This window comes from Eurosta solidaginis, chromosome 1, assembly GCF_040869045.1.
Source record: "Eurosta solidaginis isolate ZX-2024a chromosome 1, ASM4086904v1, whole genome shotgun sequence".
Lineage (NCBI taxonomy): Eukaryota > Metazoa > Arthropoda > Insecta > Diptera > Tephritidae > Eurosta > Eurosta solidaginis.
In genome coordinates, this window is record NC_090319.1 from 104,771,287 (window position 1) to 104,789,976 (window position 18,690).

At 34.3% G+C, this 18,690-nt stretch overlaps 1 protein-coding gene across 1 annotated transcript in view; it reads right to left on the reverse strand.

The window, feature by feature from the left end:
* Window positions 1–443: 443 nt before the first annotated feature.
* The window catches only part of Teh1 (tipE homolog 1), a 277,167-nt gene continuing 258,920 nt past the window's right edge, over window positions 444–18,690 (reverse strand). The window contains exon 2 of the mRNA XM_067759504.1: window positions 444–11,992. Within this exon, the coding sequence (XP_067615605.1) occupies window positions 11,923–11,992 (70 nt within the window). The 3' untranslated portion in view covers window positions 444–11,922. The remainder of the gene's footprint in view (window positions 11,993–18,690) is intronic.

An 18,690-nucleotide genomic window follows, 5' to 3' on the forward strand; every position in this document is an offset into this window, starting at 1 on the left:
TCCAAATTTTTTTGCTCACACAAGTATTTTGTTTTTCACAAGTATTTGTAAAAAAATATAAGTAAATGCTGTTTAATATTTAGTATGGCAGCCATCACATTTGGAAACAGGATCCAAACGATTTCTAATAGATTTCACCAGCTTTCTGCAAAACTTTGTGAATTTTTTCCTACTCTTCGGGCAAAATAGATCTAAGGTCACTTTTCAACGCAATTTTATGTTTGTGCGCGCCACCTTCTAGATAGGACCGACAATTTTCTAAAGGATTTATATCAGTACTTTTAGGAGGTGCTGGTAATTGTTTGGTGTTGAGAAGCAACTCATTATTTGACGTACCGATTTTTCGGGACTGGATGGTAAAAAGACTAGCTTCCTTACTCCTGAGCGGACATACAGCCCCACAGCATGAGTTTCAGCTTTTCATTTCGCTTCCGCCATACCATGCAACTACCATCTGATACAAATATTTTATGTTTGCTCTCATTACAAGAAGCTGTCGTTTTCCAGGAGTCAAAACTATTGGTTTTGTATTTTTTAGCTCAAAAGAGACGTTTTTAGATTTTCACGGTTTCCTCTTAAAATTTGACGTTGTTATCTCACCGTCAACGGGTTTGGTCGACTGCTTCTTGTCATATTTTCTCAATAACCGTCGTCAATAATTGTCAATAATTGTCCTCTAACTGTTTTCTTGTTGTAGTAACCTAACGGGATAAAAATTTCACTTTCATTTTATACGAGCTTTTTAGTAAATATATAGTGATAAGAATACTCATCGGAAAAATGAGATATGTCTACTAAGCTGGGTCGATTTGTATGGACTAAAGGTAACCGATATCGCGCCATCGATTTTTCGATAGGATTTGTGCTCAGAAAAAAAAGTTCCACTATGTATACCGAAAAAAATAATTTTCAGGCCTGCGAAAAAATGGCGAAAAGTTCAATTTAAAATTTTTTCAAAAATATTTTTTGGGTTTTTGGGAGTGTTTTGGTCGAAAAATTGACCATTTCGCCATTTTTTTTCGCAGGCTCGAAAATAATTTTTTTGGGTATGAATAGTGGACATTTTTTTATCTGAGCCCAAATCCTATCGAATAATCGATGGCGCGATATCGGTTAATAAATCGACCCAATCTAATGTCTACCCAGCTTGCAAGATATTCGAAATTTGTGCACACATGATATCATGCAAAATACTTTTGTGAATGAAAAATGCCATTTGGAATGTACAATTTTTTCTGCAGTTTTAACGTTGGAAATTTATATTGTAATGTTAAACATGACACTATGAATTGGACATTTCTGGTGTAAATTTAATGTGAGACAGGTTAATTAAGCATTATTCACACGAAAAATTTTAATTGTTGACGTACATTGCAATTAACATGACGAAATGCTGATTTTACATTGCATTTTTCGTCCAGGATGATATCCCCAAAATTTGGATTTTTATTTGAAAATATACTAAGAAAATACCATTTTGGGATAAAGCCAATTCTGTCTTAAAATCAGCTGGCTGATATTGAGTATAACGTCGATGCCTTTTCAAAAGCATCTATCGACAAATTGCAAAATACCACCATGTGGCAAACTTGAGATTTCTTAGCCCTGGGCTCAGTTTATCTAGTTCCATCCAAAAAAACATAACTTTCATATTTGAATGCCAATTTTGTAAATAACGGTCAAATGGAATTTCAGCTCCACAATTGCATTTAAGCCCTTTCACTTATATAAAGCACCTTGGAGGGGGGGGGGGGGGGGGGGGGACAGAAGCAGTTTAAAGTATAGAAAATCTTAATGTTCTAACATATTTAGAAAAAAAAATTACATTAATCTACCGTGAAAAAATTCTTAAAGAAAAAAGTTGAAAAATAAGTTTTCCTGTTCTCCTGTAAAATTTAAATGCCCTCAGACAGACGGTTGTGCAGTTGGTCAACAGATGGTTTTGAAAATACATCGACGATAAGTAAATTGGGGTATACCGTATGGCGTACTTAGAAAGTAGAATGCAGTTTTATATCGTTTTCTTTTCATATTTTCATCTTTCTTCGCTATGCCATTTGAGATAAAAATAAAAAAATCCGAAAACTTTACCTCATACTGAATTAAGCGGGGAGTCCCCTCATTGCTTTTTTAAATGTATGAAAACATTTATTTGAAGCAATTTATAATTTATTTATTATTCGAGATTTACAAGGTATAATATAATGAGAAAAGTTCTTCGAAATATTTATGAACCTCTACACGTTGGCGACGGCGAGTACCGACGAGAATTTAATGATGAGCTGTACGAGCTTTACGCAGACAGCAACATACTTTTCAATTTCCGACTATTTCGAAATATTTGCTGCCAACTGTGGTGTGGTTGCCAAAGCGCAAATACGCTGACCATTTGCTTGATGACAGCAAGAAATTCGTTTTGTCCTCCTTCACCATCAAACCCATATTTTCCGTTTTACGACTGGCTTCAATCTTTCCCACAATACGCTTCACAGGACTTTATATGGGATATTAAGAATGCTGATACCGCGGTAGATGGCGCGGGTTTTTCATTTGGGTGCAACGCGGCATTCTTTATAGTACCAGTTGCTTTTCCATGGTCGCCAATTTTTTCCTCGGCGGCGGTACGAAATGCTTTAGAGATATGTTCCCACCACTCCTGCATTGCATCAGGTTGACTTGTGCTCTCATAGAGCAGGTGTGAGAGTAGAGTGGTTTTTTTCTTCTAGGTTTTATCGCGCAGAGGCGGACGCGTATGTTGGCTGCAATCTTAACCATTGCCAAGAAATTTGATTTGGATACATTTTTTTTCAATTTCTCCCATAGTGCGGCGGTTTCTGCCTCTGTTGGCAGTAATATGCGCAGCAATTCGCGTCGTGCTCCTTTTAATATTTCCCACGCACATGTTTCCTGCCGACTCCGAAAGGTATCTGCTAGGCAGATGAATTTTCACTGAGAAGCTTTTTATGGCAAAAATACCCTCGGAGTGTTTGCCAAATCACTACCGAGGGGCTACCCCGCTTGAAAACACTTTTTTCTAATTGAAAAAACTTATATCTAAATACTATATCTTAGGCGGACCATGCTATCAACACACCATGTCGGCAGCTATGAAAATCTCAAAATAAACTCTTCAGCACATGTGGTGTATTTCAAATATTTATTTCTAAGATCATTGCGCCAGGATAGCCAGAGTCTTTGAAGGGACTTTCAAGGTGAATTATGAAAGACTGAAAACGGCCGAAAATCTATATATATAAAAAGAAGTGTACATTTTGATTGTCACTCCATAACTCGAACGGCTACACAGATTGTCATGAAATTTTTAGGAAATATACAGGAAGGGGAGATGTTGGTTAGTTGATTTTGAAATCCCAAAGCGGTTAAGCCATATATATAAAAATCAAATTCTGTGTGTGTGTGTGTTCGCTATGGAAACGTATTTCCCACACATCAACCATCACCAAATTTTGGTTATGGGTTCCTTCGATCAACGGGAAGGTTTTAGGCTAAAAATAATTTCTATATATAAAAGGGGCGTGGCACCTCCCATACAAATGGAATCTTTGGTACTGCATACCTTTGAAGGTGTACATGCCAGAATATTGAAATTCAATGAGGAGTTATATGAGGTCAATCCCTAACACCACCAAGAAAATGCGGAATTGGGAAAAAGGGGGCGTGGAACCTCACATTCAAATGGAGTCTTTGGTACTGCATAACTTTGAAGGTATACATGCCAGAACATTGAAATTCAGTAAGGAGTTATATGAGGTCAATTCCTAACACCACCAAGAAAATGCGGAATTGGGAAAAAGGGGGCGTGGAACCTCACATTCAAATGGAATCTTCGGTACTGCATAACTTTGAAGGTATACATGCCAGAACATTGAAATTCAGTAAGGAGTTATTTGAGGTCAATCCTTAACACCACCAAGAAAATATCGAATTGGGAAAAAGGGGGCGTGGCACCTCCCATACAAATGGAATATATTATACTGCATACATCTGGATGTCGTAATGGTAGGATAATTAAAATTGGTAAGGAGCTATGTGATGTTAAGTCCTAAAACCTCCAGTAAAATGTGGAATGGGGAAAAACGATGGCTGCCGTACAAACTTAAGTTGTTTTAACACCTAAAGTTTGACTGCATTGTTGAGTTTAGCTGTTATGCCTTTTGGACGTTTAGTAATCTGCCGCTGTTAAAAAAATTATTTAGCTTCAGTCTATCTACATCTTCTATAAAAATCAAATTCTGTGTGTGTGTTCCCTATGAAAACGTGTTTGCTATACTTCGATCATCGCCAAATTTTGGCTCGAGGTTCCTTTGATCAAGACGAAAGTTTTTCATATTTCAGAATTAAGAATTTTAAATTTAAATGTTTTTGTTTTTTGGCTATGCGAAAGAACTATCTTAGCTCCCAAAAATGATCATGTTAACAAAATCAATGATCGCTTTCAAAATCAATTTCCTGGTAAAGTGACGAAATATAAATCGATCGACACAGTTACAGATGAAGATAAAATTGTGAATTATTCAAATTAATTTCTATACTTCTTAGACCCAAAAGAAATGCCTGCGCATATATCAACTTTGAAAATTGGCTCACCAGTCATGCTTCTTCGGAATGTAATTAAAGCAACAATCATCAGCGGTAAAAGGAATACAATAATAAAAAATAAGATACAATAAGATACAAGAATAAAATGTTTTAACAGAAAATTTCACCAAATATGCGTACAAAATTCAATTCAATTTACAGAAAAATAAATTAAATTATCAACAAACAAAACAGAAAATATAACGCAACATCCATTCGATCTCGGGCGTTACAACGTGCGCCTGGTAAAGCTAGTTTTGTATAAATCTAAGTTCATAACGCTGCGCTAACCTTTAGAAAGTTCAAAAACAATTGCTACGCATATGTATGTATGTATGAGTTCATGATTTAACAAAAGCATTGACGTTTATGTTTCATTGTTGTTATTAGGTGTGTGTATGTGTATGTGAATAAATTTATTTATATATGCGATTTTTATTAAGCAATTATAACTAACAACTATGTATGTATGTATAACTATTCACAAATAATAAAAACCAATTGCTTTTTTGTTGCACTCATCTAAATAGTGTTTTAACAATTCAATATTATTAACCTTTGTTTTATTCGTAAACGATCACAGTCAAAAAATTGAATATTTCATAATGGTAATTGTATGACAATGGCATGTATGGGGTGGTAAGTATGCATGTGTGTATATATGTAAGTATATGTTATGTATCTTTCTCTAACAATGACATTGATCGTAATAAATGGACAAATGTGTTTTTGTTGAGTGAATTTGATAACAATGTTATCCGTTTATTTTATTCGAGCTAAGCTATGTATTTTGCATTTTGCATATGTATGTATGTATGCATGTATGTATGTGTGTGTGTGTGTGTGTTTGGCTGCTCTATCAACATTTGATGACCATTTAAATAAGCTTTGATTTCTACATTTTCTGGCACTGCAATGGTTGAAGCATAATAATCATGCCGTTCTATCTATGCACGTACATAGGCCTGGGGCTTTTTTTTTTTGGGCGAGAAATGCACGCAAGCAACAATTTATGCTTAAACGCCTCAAAGTATGCAACAATTTTTTTTTTCATTTTGCTAGGTTATCATTTACTTGCAATATACTTCTGTTGTTTTTCGAGTATCACGCAGTAGTTCATGCACTACATTTGTACATATATTTGGATATAATTTATATATTTGTCTATGTTAGTAAGTTATTTTTTTTGTGTTTGGGGTGGGTGGGTGTTTTGTTGGAAAGCTGCCGATTGGCGCTTTCGTACATACTTATAATAAAGAATCGACGGTGCTTCGTACAGCCGATTGTGTGCGTATGTCTGCTTACTCGTCTATACACACATATGTATGTTTTTTTTTTTACTTATTTAGTGGTTTGCTATATTTTTGTTTTGTTTGTTTTTGTTTTTAGCTCTTGATACTTTTTAACGCTAGTCATTTTTTTTATTTGATTTGATTCTTTTATTAAAACATTATATAAAATTGCGTTTTATTGTTGTTGATTTGTTCTTTTGTTTTTTTTTTTTAATTTAGTTGCGTAATAGCTAAATACAATAACGCGATATTTACTGTTTTTTTTTATTTTCTTAAATATATATTTTCGTCTTATACATACATACCTACATATGTATATGTAATTCGGTTTATTTACTAAGTACTTTTACATATTTCAGCAGTACAAAAATTATTTCTTGCAAACAATTTATTTTATTTGTTTATAACTAAGCTAACTTTTTATGTCTGTTTGTAATTATTATTTTTTTCTATTACAAACTTAACATTTTTTAATTCGCTATTATTTGTTTTACTGCTCAACACATACACGCATATGGTTTGGTACACGCTTTTATCAATTTTTTTTTGTATTTAATTCAACTTAATTTTCGTATGAAAATAACAATTTGTTTATAACATCTAAGGTAGGTCTTTGAATTTATGTATCTAGTTAGTGTTATCTAGCTTCTAGCTTAAATTCTCGTATTTCATACATATATTTAACTTAATTTAATTATTTTTTATTTTTCTCCCCAGCAGTAAATGAAAATTGGTCCTTTGCATGTGCGAGTTCTGTAAATAGAATAACTAAAATACTGCAGTCCATAGCAAAAAGGCAGTAAAGTTAGTTCACTCACTGGCTTTGATATCAAAAAATGTCGGCGGATATAATTAACTTATTAACTAAACCAATACTCATTTAAAATTTATATTCAAAGACAATAGAAAGTTTTAATATTGATGTATACTTGAAAAATTTTAAATTTCCCGAACAAAAATTTTATTTTTTTATTTCATTCTATGTAGACACTTTACTGATTATTGCTAAGAACCACAGAATAAATGAAAGAGATTTGTGATGCAAATATTTTGGATACTGAAAGAATGACCTTTTAGAAAACAGATTCTTAGAAATAAAACGAGAAACCAAAGCAACATTCATGCCAATTTATTCCTCGTACTTAAAGCTTTACCGCTACAAAACGGTAATGTTGTAAATTTCTCAAAACATTGGCTACGTAAAAGAGACCTCAGCTGTAGATTCAGTTCATTGTTATAAACATAGGACTCTGCTCTGATATATCTGTATAACTAAAATGCACTTGAAATTAAGTAAATTTATTCCTCTATTAAGAAATGGGAAAACATTTTGTTGTGGAAAGTAACTGTACGATATTCATCCTCCATCAATCCTCATGCTTTAGGTACACTTATCATACAAGGAATGAGTAAATTTTTTGTTGTTTATACACATTTGTTCCCATTTTAAATCTTACCCCTGAAGATGATAAGCATTTATCGAAACGTTGTTTATCAATTTAAAGCAAACACAATTTTTTTTTTACAGTTGGAAGTAATTTCACGGAATAAGCTTACTTTTCAAATTTAATATATTCTTTACAAAACGTATCACAGAATTTCTTTAATCTGGAGTTAGGGAACAAAACCATTGCGTAGGATTTATTGTTTCACTAAGGACAAATAAGTCCAACATTTAGGACCATTTTATTTACTGCAGGGTCTAAATATACATACATATAAAAGGAACATTGGTGGAAAAAATAGACCCACGAAATAATTACAATTTTAAGGAAGTTCATCTTTTTCAAGCACTTTAAACAAGTTTACATATGACTATTAAAAAAAAAAGAAAGAAAAAAATACTAAAAATGTAAAGTAGTACAACTTCTTTTGGTCTAAGGTAGCCTAGGCGTGCCCAGTTTCTAATTCATATCATTTTTTGTAATTTTTTATTAAACAAAAAACGCACGGAATGCTTGAATAAGCCTTTAGTGAATAATTTTTCTTATTAATAACAATTTTCTTAATATAAAGTTAAATAAAACTTAAATAACTAAGTGACATACTTGGTACCAGAAGAATGCCCATCAAAATGGCGCACAGAGCGCTACTTGGGTCCGGTCTATTCGACCGGGCAGCATAGCGACCTCAATTAATTGGAAGTGACATACAGCTTTCGTAACCCTTCTCTAGGTTAATGAAGGTAGGTGATTTATAAATTTTTTGAAATGAATTTCCTCAGCTCATGGTCCGAAGAGAAATTGACATAATTTGCTTGAAACTTTCTTATTGCCGTTATATGCTATATGGGAAGATCTTGTTGACCATTTTTTGGAGATTGTGTTTCAGAAAACGGAGAGTTACTTCATGTGCAGTTGGTGATAGAAGAGGTTGAATCAATACATTCAGTTTAAAGATAAAAAGTTAAGAGGAAAGAACAATGCCTTTAATCTACTGTGTTATGGAGAGAACCACAAACTCCAATGAGGAGTGTTATTTATTCTGTTTCAAGACTACAGATAGCAACACCCACTGTACATCGCGAGTATAACGTTGCACCGCCACTCTTAAAATCATTGAAAATTGAAGAAAATGATGTCGAAAAGAGGTCTGAGCGTGCTATTATATTTGGCTAGAACTGAACTACAGTACTTAATGAAAGATCTATATTTGCCAAAAGGTGCAGCTGAGATCAGCGGGTCAGGACTATGTGAAAAAGATACGCTTGCGCCTGGTATATTTTATTGTCACCACAAGAAAGCGACTTTGATTCATATTTTGCAGAGGATCGTGACCTGGAATATTGTGATAGCATTCTTAATAATGTTTAACATCGAATATGACACAAACGAATCGAGATTGTTAATAGACTCATCAAAATGAAGTTTGAAAGCAGTTCAGCAATAAGAACGCTTTACTACCAGTCGTCTCTTCTGTAATTTGAAGGAATGCTATGACAACTTGAAGAATATTTTAGACAAAAGTACGAAGAACACAGTTGTATGGTATATGATTTTCTGTAAGTATATACAGTAACTTTGCTTTCTGCGATCGGAATCGTCGAAACAGGAACAGCATTTGACGAAGAACATTGGCATTCGAGGATTGCACTGGAACAAAAAATGTTGTGTGAGACAATTTAGTCCCCCGAAAGAAAGTTGCCTTACCTCCTTACACCAAATTTGTCCGCCTCTTAATCAAGCTGAACTGAAAGAAAGAACTCTCGCTGAAAAATTGAGTGGGATAGAGTAAGGAGAAAATCGTGAAGCTAACGATTGAAAATTTCGATAAAATGCGATGTTTGTATTTGAAAGAGATGGTACGTTGCAGGTGAGGTGGAATTAGAGAATGATATCAGACTTTTGGGGTTTGGTAATGCTAGATGATTCGGCTTGGAGTTTCAGGCGATTACGGAGCTTCGGTGAAGATTGAGTAAGTATTTAATATGTTTAGTTTGTTTATTTATATTCTAAAAGCCCAGCTATGGATTTAAATTTTGTTGCTAAATTGAATTAAATTTTTTTTTTTTGCGTAAACTCGACTTTTTTTCAAATCACAAAAAGAAATGTTTCAACAAAACTAAGGGTTATGGAAAAAATCCAACAACGTACGTTTTATTTTTTCTCCAAATCCAAAAGGTGAAAACAAGATCTAAAATATGTAGACCTGTGTTATGTTACCAATGCCAAAGATATGTTCTACCAATCAAGTATAATGCAAGGGCTTAAATAATAAGACCGATTTAGTTTTGCTATAAAACATAACTCGCTCACTTTACTCTAATTTCTCGTGTCACATGGGGTTAATCCTGCTAATGTGCCGGAAGAGAAAATGGCTAGTCTAGCTAGGCAAAGAGTAGACGGAACTGTTCTAAACTTCGTGGCTGTGCTGCTCTTCATTCTTTATATTTATAGTGTTAAAGACGTACCCCTGAGCTTTATGGCACCCAGGCATTTTTATTCATAATCAGCAAAAGATATAAGCAATTTTGGAAGTTGAATTCACTCCTTATGCCTAACACAAATTCCTATCCTTCCATGGCTCTCATTTTAATAGACATATATTTAAAAGTACTTGGAAGATGCTAATGGCATTGGAAAGAATAGCATTCCAGTTAAACTGCAGATCAGTCAGAGTTTAAGGCCGCATTTGAGTAGGCGTTTTTTTGTACGCCAGCACTGATTTTTCATTATCTAGATAACTTAGAGTTTCGGCTACAACTGGCTTTTGTTAACATATTCAACGCCATTGCTGAGCGAAGAAACGCTGTGTTCAAATAAATAAATTCTTTGTCTATAAATAAATAAATTTCTTTATTTCAGCATCACTATGATCACCAGCTTCAGAGGAAATATTTGTTTTTTATGTGAATGTAAAAATGTTCAAACTTTTAAATTTGTCAATTTTAATATTTTGCAATTAGAATAAACTAGAACGCGAACAGCTGATAGGTTGACTAGAGTTTAACCCTGCCAGATCGACCGCTTAAATTCAGTTTATAAACTTCAGTTCATAAGTTTAAGCGCAGTTTAACTGACAAACTAAGTTGAGCTTGTATTGAAAAACTGGGCCTAAGAAAGGATGTTTGCTGGGCTAGATAGTTAAGTCCGATAGAACGCAAACCCACAAAAAAAACGATATTATATTGGTCCAAGTGTTTATGATAAATATAACACTCGCCACTAATACTGAATCTGATAATTTTGCCACCAGGGTATTTTATACATATGTATATTTGAGGCTATAAGCGCAAAGGCGGTGAAACCCACAAGTTAATTTCGTCACAGTTCAGGTTTAAAATCCTTTTTTACATTATGACTTTTCAATACAATAATGAAGTAAGTTCTTTTTTGTCATTTATGCCCAAGTGACACATTAATAGACAGAGTGACATAAAAGTAGAATACACCAATTTTAATTTTAGTTTGCGGTTAAACCAATTTTGTGCTGATAGCCTCATTTGTAGATATTCTAATTATTTCCCTATTGCTCGGGCTTCCTTCATAAAAATCTTTTTTTTTTTTTTATTCCTTATTGCTAAATAACTAAATGTAATCAATCTTAGGAATTATTCAGTTGGATCAATAAATATTTGTTATTATCGTGTATGTATGTATGTATGTATGTATTTATACGCGTGTAACCCAATTAACAAGAGAAATCGTATTCACAAAACTGAAAAAAAGTTAGTTCTCAATTTGATTTTGTTGAACATTATTTATTATTAAAACTGAAAATTTTCTTAAATTCCTCTCAAACGCTCATTATCACCTGTAGTGTGACCTGAGTAACATTCTTTCAAGGCATTTCGATTCTACTGGGTCTTAGCCATGTTTGAGCTGGATGTGAGAGTATGACATTTCTCAATTCGAGAGCTAACAAAAATGAACGGTTATTTGAGATGCATTTCAGCAATAACGTTTGAGATTTGTGAAAATGTATGGCTAGTGGTCAAATACTTCTCAAATTGTGATTGAAAAAAGCTGTGAATTGAATTTTGTATGGCTGTGCGTTTTGTGTGTGAGTTTAAGCCATTATTGAACTGCTTTCTCGGATTATCTATTTCTTATAGTTATTACACGTTTTCTTCGTTTGCCTAACACCACTTTCGAAACAATAAATTCCATAAATAAATATGTATGTATGTATGCACCTTCTTAAATACTAATAACAATGTTAAAACACATACATACATCTGTAGTTAATTCGTTATTTATTGTTTAATTTTCATTTGTAGATATATATTTTTTCCTATTTAGCTATGTTGAAGTGGTTGTTGTTGTTGTATTTGTTGATGCACGTTGTGTGGTATATTGGGGATTTTCGGGTAATTATAGTCAATATGGTTGTGTTGTTGTTGTTGATTTTGTTTTGGTTTCTTCTCTTATTATTATTATTAGTTTGATTTTGATTGACACTATGATGGAAGCGCAAAAAGATTATCCGTAGCTGGCGTAGCGGTGATTTCCGATGTCGTAGTAAGCCTATGCTAGAAATCGTTACTAGTCGATGGATAACCCAAATTGCTCTCCACCGTGTCATCCTTATGTCAGAGTGTTGGCTTATAGACTTCGATGGCCGGCGTCAGCATATCAACTCTCGTTGATATCGATGTATCACTGAAAAAAGATAAGAAAACCGAAAGAATTACAAATATTGGATTGCTTTTATATATTTAGATAAGTTATCAGTAAAAAATAGCAATATTAGACTGAATAATGTACCGCACTCTTGGAGAACTGCTTTTGTAGCTTTCCTAACAAAGGCGGAGAAGATCGCTCAAATTTATCCCAAAGACTACAGTCCATTAGCCTAACGCCATTTCTGCTCAAAACTTTTGAGAGGGTGATAGATGTCCAACGTGGATGAAAAAGTGCTCTCCATAACACAATATGCGTGGGAAAGTCAGTGGACGCAGCACTCCAGAGGGTGGTTATAAACATAGAGAAAGCTTAGGAGTATTCTCAGACATTGCGGGGGCTTTCAACAGTATATCAAAATGGGCGATCATGGATTGTCTTAACTACATTGAAGTACATCCAGCCATAACCAAATTGATGGGCTGCATGTTAAATTGCAGGAAGATTACTCGATAATGGAGATTGTATGAGGCCGCGATATCAGTGGAAAGGGACACGCCACAGGGCGGGGTGTTATCATCTCTGCCGTGGCTGATCATCAACCAGCTGCTCAGACGGTTCAATGGGACACGTCTAACTTACGGCTTACGAAGATGATCGTGCATGATGTTCTTTTCAATTATCTAGCTTGAGATCCACTTCAGATAAAGTCACGGCATTGTAGTATGTTTATCGGAAGAATTTAGAGAATTTAATAGAACGAAGAAAAGGCCTCGATGTGTGGATCGCTGATGATAAACCGTCATGGGTTTACTCATTTTCTATGTTTAATTATGTAATATACATAAGTTACCATTGAATATATATATTTACAAAAACAACAGACCCGGTCTTGAAGACAACAAATATTATGAAAGAAAAGGCACAAGTTTTAAAATAAAAATAAAAAATTTGTTATAAGCAGTTTCACTTCTATTGCTGCAAAACCTCATGAGAAAGAAGAAAGAAAATGAAACTTTTTAGCTCCAGAATATTTTTTTCTACAATGTATAGTTTTCGAGTTATTGCAGTTATATAACGCGACCATCAGTGCAGTTCATCCAAAAAAAATCGTAACTGCGCCAAAAAATTAAGGCACATAAAAAAATACCTCATTGAAATTTGCAACATCGACTGAAAATCTGATATGGAATGAACCAGGTATACTGACCTTGAACAGAAATATTATCTCTACGGGCTTTATAGAGGTAAAACTGTTTTGGAAAAATTTGCAGATACAATATTTTGAAATTGCTCTAACCCCACCAGTATTTGTGTTATTCCAACAATATTTGGTATCTGGGTCACAGTTATAGTGCTCTACTACATTATTGGTATATAGGTCACTTAAGTAGATTCTGCCCTTGCCAATTACAAAAAGATTTCAGATCACAAAAAATCTGTAATGCTTAAACATTGGAAATTGCTCTTTATCTGCACGGGATTGTTTTAAATATAATTTCGTAACTGTATTGAGGACTAATTTTTTTCGGATTTTAGAATGGTTTAAGAATCTTCTCGGGAGTTCTGAAGCACAATTTCGGAATAATTTCGTCATTATTTTCTGAATGGATTCTGGACTATTTCAAGATGGTTTTAATAATTTCGAGCCTTTCTCCGGATCATTATGGGATTGTTTTCGGCATAATTTTGGGGCTATTTTTCGTTACCAAAAAATACGAACACTAAATCCCTACTGAGTTTTAGGTATTTTTTAGTAAATTACTTCAGCTGTTTTGTTGTAATCGAGTCGCAAAAGTCATCACAGGTGTCAGGTCATCCCGACATCGAAACATCCAGATACCCAAGCATCACAACTTTCACATATATAATATATGTATTTACGGTTCTAGTTCATTTAGATTTTAGTCTAAATAATTTAAAAAAGGCCAGTTTGTTGGATAGGTACAGGATAGTTTATGAATTATTTCCGACTTTCTTCGAATTGTCTGTGGGGTATTTCGGGTTTGTCTTGGGACTGTTTTCACGATCGGATAATTTTGGGACCATTTGAGATTTTTTTAGGAATCAAATCAGGATGATTTTTGCGATAGATTCGGGACTATTTGCGACCGTTTCAGGATTATGTTCGGAAGAGATTCGGGAATATTTTTGGATTGTTCCAGGATTATTTTGGGACGATTTCGGGACTGTATCCAGAATGTTTTCGTTGTTATTACAAGATAATTTCAGGACTATTTCGTCTAGGGACTCCGATCATGATCTTTTTTGGGACTGATTTTCTTGTTCTTTTCGTAACAATATCGTCCAGGCTATTTTCTTAACATTTCGGGATTACCTTAGTATAATTTCGAGAGTCTTTTCCAGATTATTTCGGACCATTCCAGGATTGTTTTCGGAGCCATTTCCAGGGTTTTTTTGAGAATTATATCGGATTTGTGGCTTTTGCAACTATTTTAAGGCCATTTAGAGATCATTTCGTAAAAAGCCTTCTAAGGTAGCAATTGGGCCCCACCCTTATATACCCTTACAGATGTTTAGTTATCTGTATGCCGAATTTCAGAAGTGTTACAAAAGCAAGCAGCCAGACATCCAAACTTTCACTTTAATAATATATATCGTCGCTGTCCTTGCAAAACTATTAATCGACCAACTGCGAAACCGTCTATCTGACGGCATTTAAATTTTAAAAAAGAGCAGAAAAACTTATTTTACACCATCTTTTTTTAGGAATTTTTCCATGATAAATTAAAATAATCTTTTTTTCTATATATGTTAGAACATTTAGTTTGTATATTGTACGACATAAAAATGCTCCTGTTTTTCCTCGTTAGGTGCTTTATATAAGAGAAAGAGCTTAAAAACAATTTTGGCGTTCAAATTCAATTTAACCGCTATTTTCCAAAATTGATATTCAAATATGAAAGTTAGGATTTTTTTTTGGTTTGGACTGGATGCATTGAGCTCGTGACCAAAAAAATTTCGTTTCGACTATTAAATAACAAAATTATCAAAATTATTAATAACGTTAGACATCAAAAAAGTCATTTAATCAACGGCCCAAGCCCCAGGTGTGCATGCCTTCATAGTACACGCTAACACTGCTCTTTCCCACACAACTTGTTAGTCAGAAAATAAGTAATACTTGGTAGCTCTGGGATCTTGGAATATTCTATTTTTAAATTTCGTTTTTCGATAAACTTAACGTAATTTCTTTTTTCGTTTGCCAGTAAACGTAAATTTTAAAGGGAATAATAAAATTTGTTTCGTTTATTGATAAAAATAACGTTAACATGCTGCCCTGGTCTTAACAATTTTTGAAAAGAAAATAATTTTCAGATTTATTACCGGATAATTACGGGACTATTTTCGGATCATTTCAGGTTTTATTCGGGCTATTTAATCGTATGGTTTCAAGAATATTTCTACATTTATGGGGCCATTTTGGCATTATTTAATGATTGTTCCAGGAGTTTTCACGATTTTGTCTGTTATAATTTCGTGATGTGTTCCCGACTATTTCGAGACTATCTCAGAACTGTTTTCAGGATCATAACTGGGCTTTATCGGAATAGCTTTGTCTTTGTTTTCTTCGTGCGGACGGAGCCACGGGTAAAGCAAAACGTTTCGAAAAAATTAGGTTGTTATATAATATTTCGTTATGGCGATTTCTCGCCGTCTCCCTCTCTATTTCCTTTGTAGCTTAGTCTTGCTTTACTCTCACTTTTCCCATTCCTTTCATTCATCTTTCTCTCCCTTCCCTAGCCCAATGGCTCGCTCTCCATCTCTCTTCTTTCGATTCACCTATTTCTATTGTTCTTTCCCTTATTTGATAGGCCCTTTGCTTTTCCACTTATCTTTTGATCATTCTTCTTTCTTCTTTTACTTTCCGTTCTTTTTCTTTTCCGCCTGCTTTCGGCCTTTCCATTTTCCTTGCTCTAGTGGTCACTTACTAGCTTTCTGCCACCTCTCTTTCGCTTTCTAATCTCTCTCTTCTATTTCGCAAATTTACCTGTAATGCCTATTTTTTCATCGTATTCTCTACTTAAATAGAGTTTCTAACAATATTCTGTAACTAAGCACAAGAATCTGCAAAATCAAAAATAAAACTCAAAAATACTTTCCTTTTAATTTTTCTTAACACTTTTATTTTAACTTTATTTAACTTTGGCTAAAACCGTAATACAACCTATTGTAGTTGTATTTAAAAAAATGAAAATGCGAATGCAATAGACACAGGAGAATTAGGGATATTAAAGAATTTTCTTATGCTATTATTTTTACTTTACGTTTGATTTTTATATTGCTTTCATTGTTCTCATTCTTAAGTGCCACAAGGAGTCTAATATCCGCCAAAAAATTATTTCCGCGTTGAGCAGAATCATTCATCATCGTTTATCTGTACAAATTACATACATACATCCCAATAAACACTTAAAAAGCCCATTCCATTAACGTACACTTACTAAAAGTCCATCTTGATTTTAAACTTCGCCTTTCTAATAAAAATACCCATCACTGATGAAAAAAACTCACCCAAATACTGTTGACTTACATTGAAAAGAGAAATCCAATAAACAAGGCGCTTCCTCAAGCCAAGCCAACCCAACCAGCAGCACTCTATCGTATGCTCAAGCCTTAGAAGGGCCCCAACCCAGCTCAAACTTACAAAACATAAAATACCTATCATTGAGGAAAAAAACTCACCCAAGTACTGTTAGCTCACATGGAAAAGAGAAATCCAAGCAACAAGGTGCATCTTTAAGTCAAGCCAACCCAACCAGCAACACTCTATCGTATGCTCAAGCCTTAGAAAGGACCCAACCCAGCTCAAACTCTAGGAATGCTAACTCAAATAACATAGACGCATCTACCCCAACCCAAAATGGTAGTGAAATGCGAGAAATGATCGCTCTATTGAAACAAGTTATGCAGCAAATCACAACAATGATGACACTTCTTGTCACCCTAACTACTAAAAACTGTTCTCCCCCGACCCCTTAAAGATCATTATCTGGAATGTCAATGGCCTGTCCAAGCATTTACTTGAAGAAAAGACATTACTCCAGTCCCACAATATAGACATACTTCTCATATCTGTGACCCACTTCACTGATAAAAGCTACTTTGAGGTCCCTAAATATAAGTTTTATCATACAAAACACTCAGATCAGGTATCCTAATAAGGAGCAGTATTAAGCATTGTAATACAAACTCGTATCGCACAAATGCCATTCAAGCCACTAATGTTACTGTCGAACATTCGAATGGCCCAATTACGCTCTTAGCTATCTATAGCCCACCCAGACATGCTATCACTGCGGAAGAGTATGAACATTTCCTCAAAACTCTTTTAAACCGATTCTTAGTTGGCGGTGATTACAACGCCAAACACACCCTCTGGGGCTCTCGCCTTATCACCCCTAAAGGAAGGCTTTTAGCCGTCTCAAACTAACTCCATTCTCTACTGGAACATCCACATATTGACCCTCAGAATAGCAAGCAAAGAGGCCAATTATCTCAATAGCACCTATACGAATGGAGAATAACGAATGGGCAAAAAGTGATGTTGAAAAAGCAAATACTTTCGCACGCCACCTAAAACTATTATTCGAGTTAAAGACTTATCCCAATTGCCTGCCTTGCTTATTTTATTCTTTGCTTAGTACATACTTTATATGTAATTACGTATTAAAGTTATGCTTTATAATTCCAATAATTATCTAAACAAATATTTTTCGAATAATGCCCAACTCTGTTTGCAATTAGAATTTGAAATATTCAACATCGTTCTACATCAAAAAGGAAAAATATTTGATTCTTTTGTAATATAACCACAACTGTTAAAAAACAAATGGCGTTACAAAAAAAATAAACAGTTTTTGTGTTTGATCGCTGGGAACCAAACATTAAAATGCGTGCGAACAAAGTTCTTGACATTGCAAAGTCAAGATCTAGCTTCACGTAGATATTATTAAGCTCATTAACAGCACTAGTAATGGGGGCAAAATTATGATAATTAGACCTAACTGGCATGGCGTGAAATGGGTATTAAAAACGAAGTATTCTATTAGGGACGTTGAAACGTATTTGATCAAGAAAATCATTACAGTCAATAAGTCCATTGATAACATCATAGATAAACATTAAGGACTGTATAGTTCGCCTACTAGCAAGAGATTTCAAGTTTATAAGCAAATGTCGGGCATTATAAGATGGAAAAAGATCAGCGAAGTGAATCGGTTGGAGAGCAAAACGAGTAAAACTCCGTTGCACACGCTCAACCCTGTGGGAATGAGAAGCATAAAATGGCTTCCAAATATAGGAGGCGTATTCTAACTTCGATCTAACAAGGCAATTATAAAGGGATTTCATTGTATAGGGATCTTTAAAATCTTTCGCATATCGCTTTAGAAATGCTAAATTGGAGTAAACTTTAGGAATTACTACGATCACGTGATTAACAAAGGTGGACCCAGAGTCAAAGAGAACCCCAAGGTCAGAGAATACTTCGACTGTGGACAGCTGATTATTTAGAATCGAGTAACTTGTATTGATTCTAATTTGAATTCTCGACAGGGACATATGAAAACATTTATTGATATTAAGAGCCAGATTATTTCTAACACTCCACTCAGTAAGATTGTTGAGTCAATTTGTAGCCGACAAACGTCGAAAAAGCAAGTAACTCTGCCAAAGAGCTTCAAGTCATCAGCATATAGTAAAAATTGTGCATG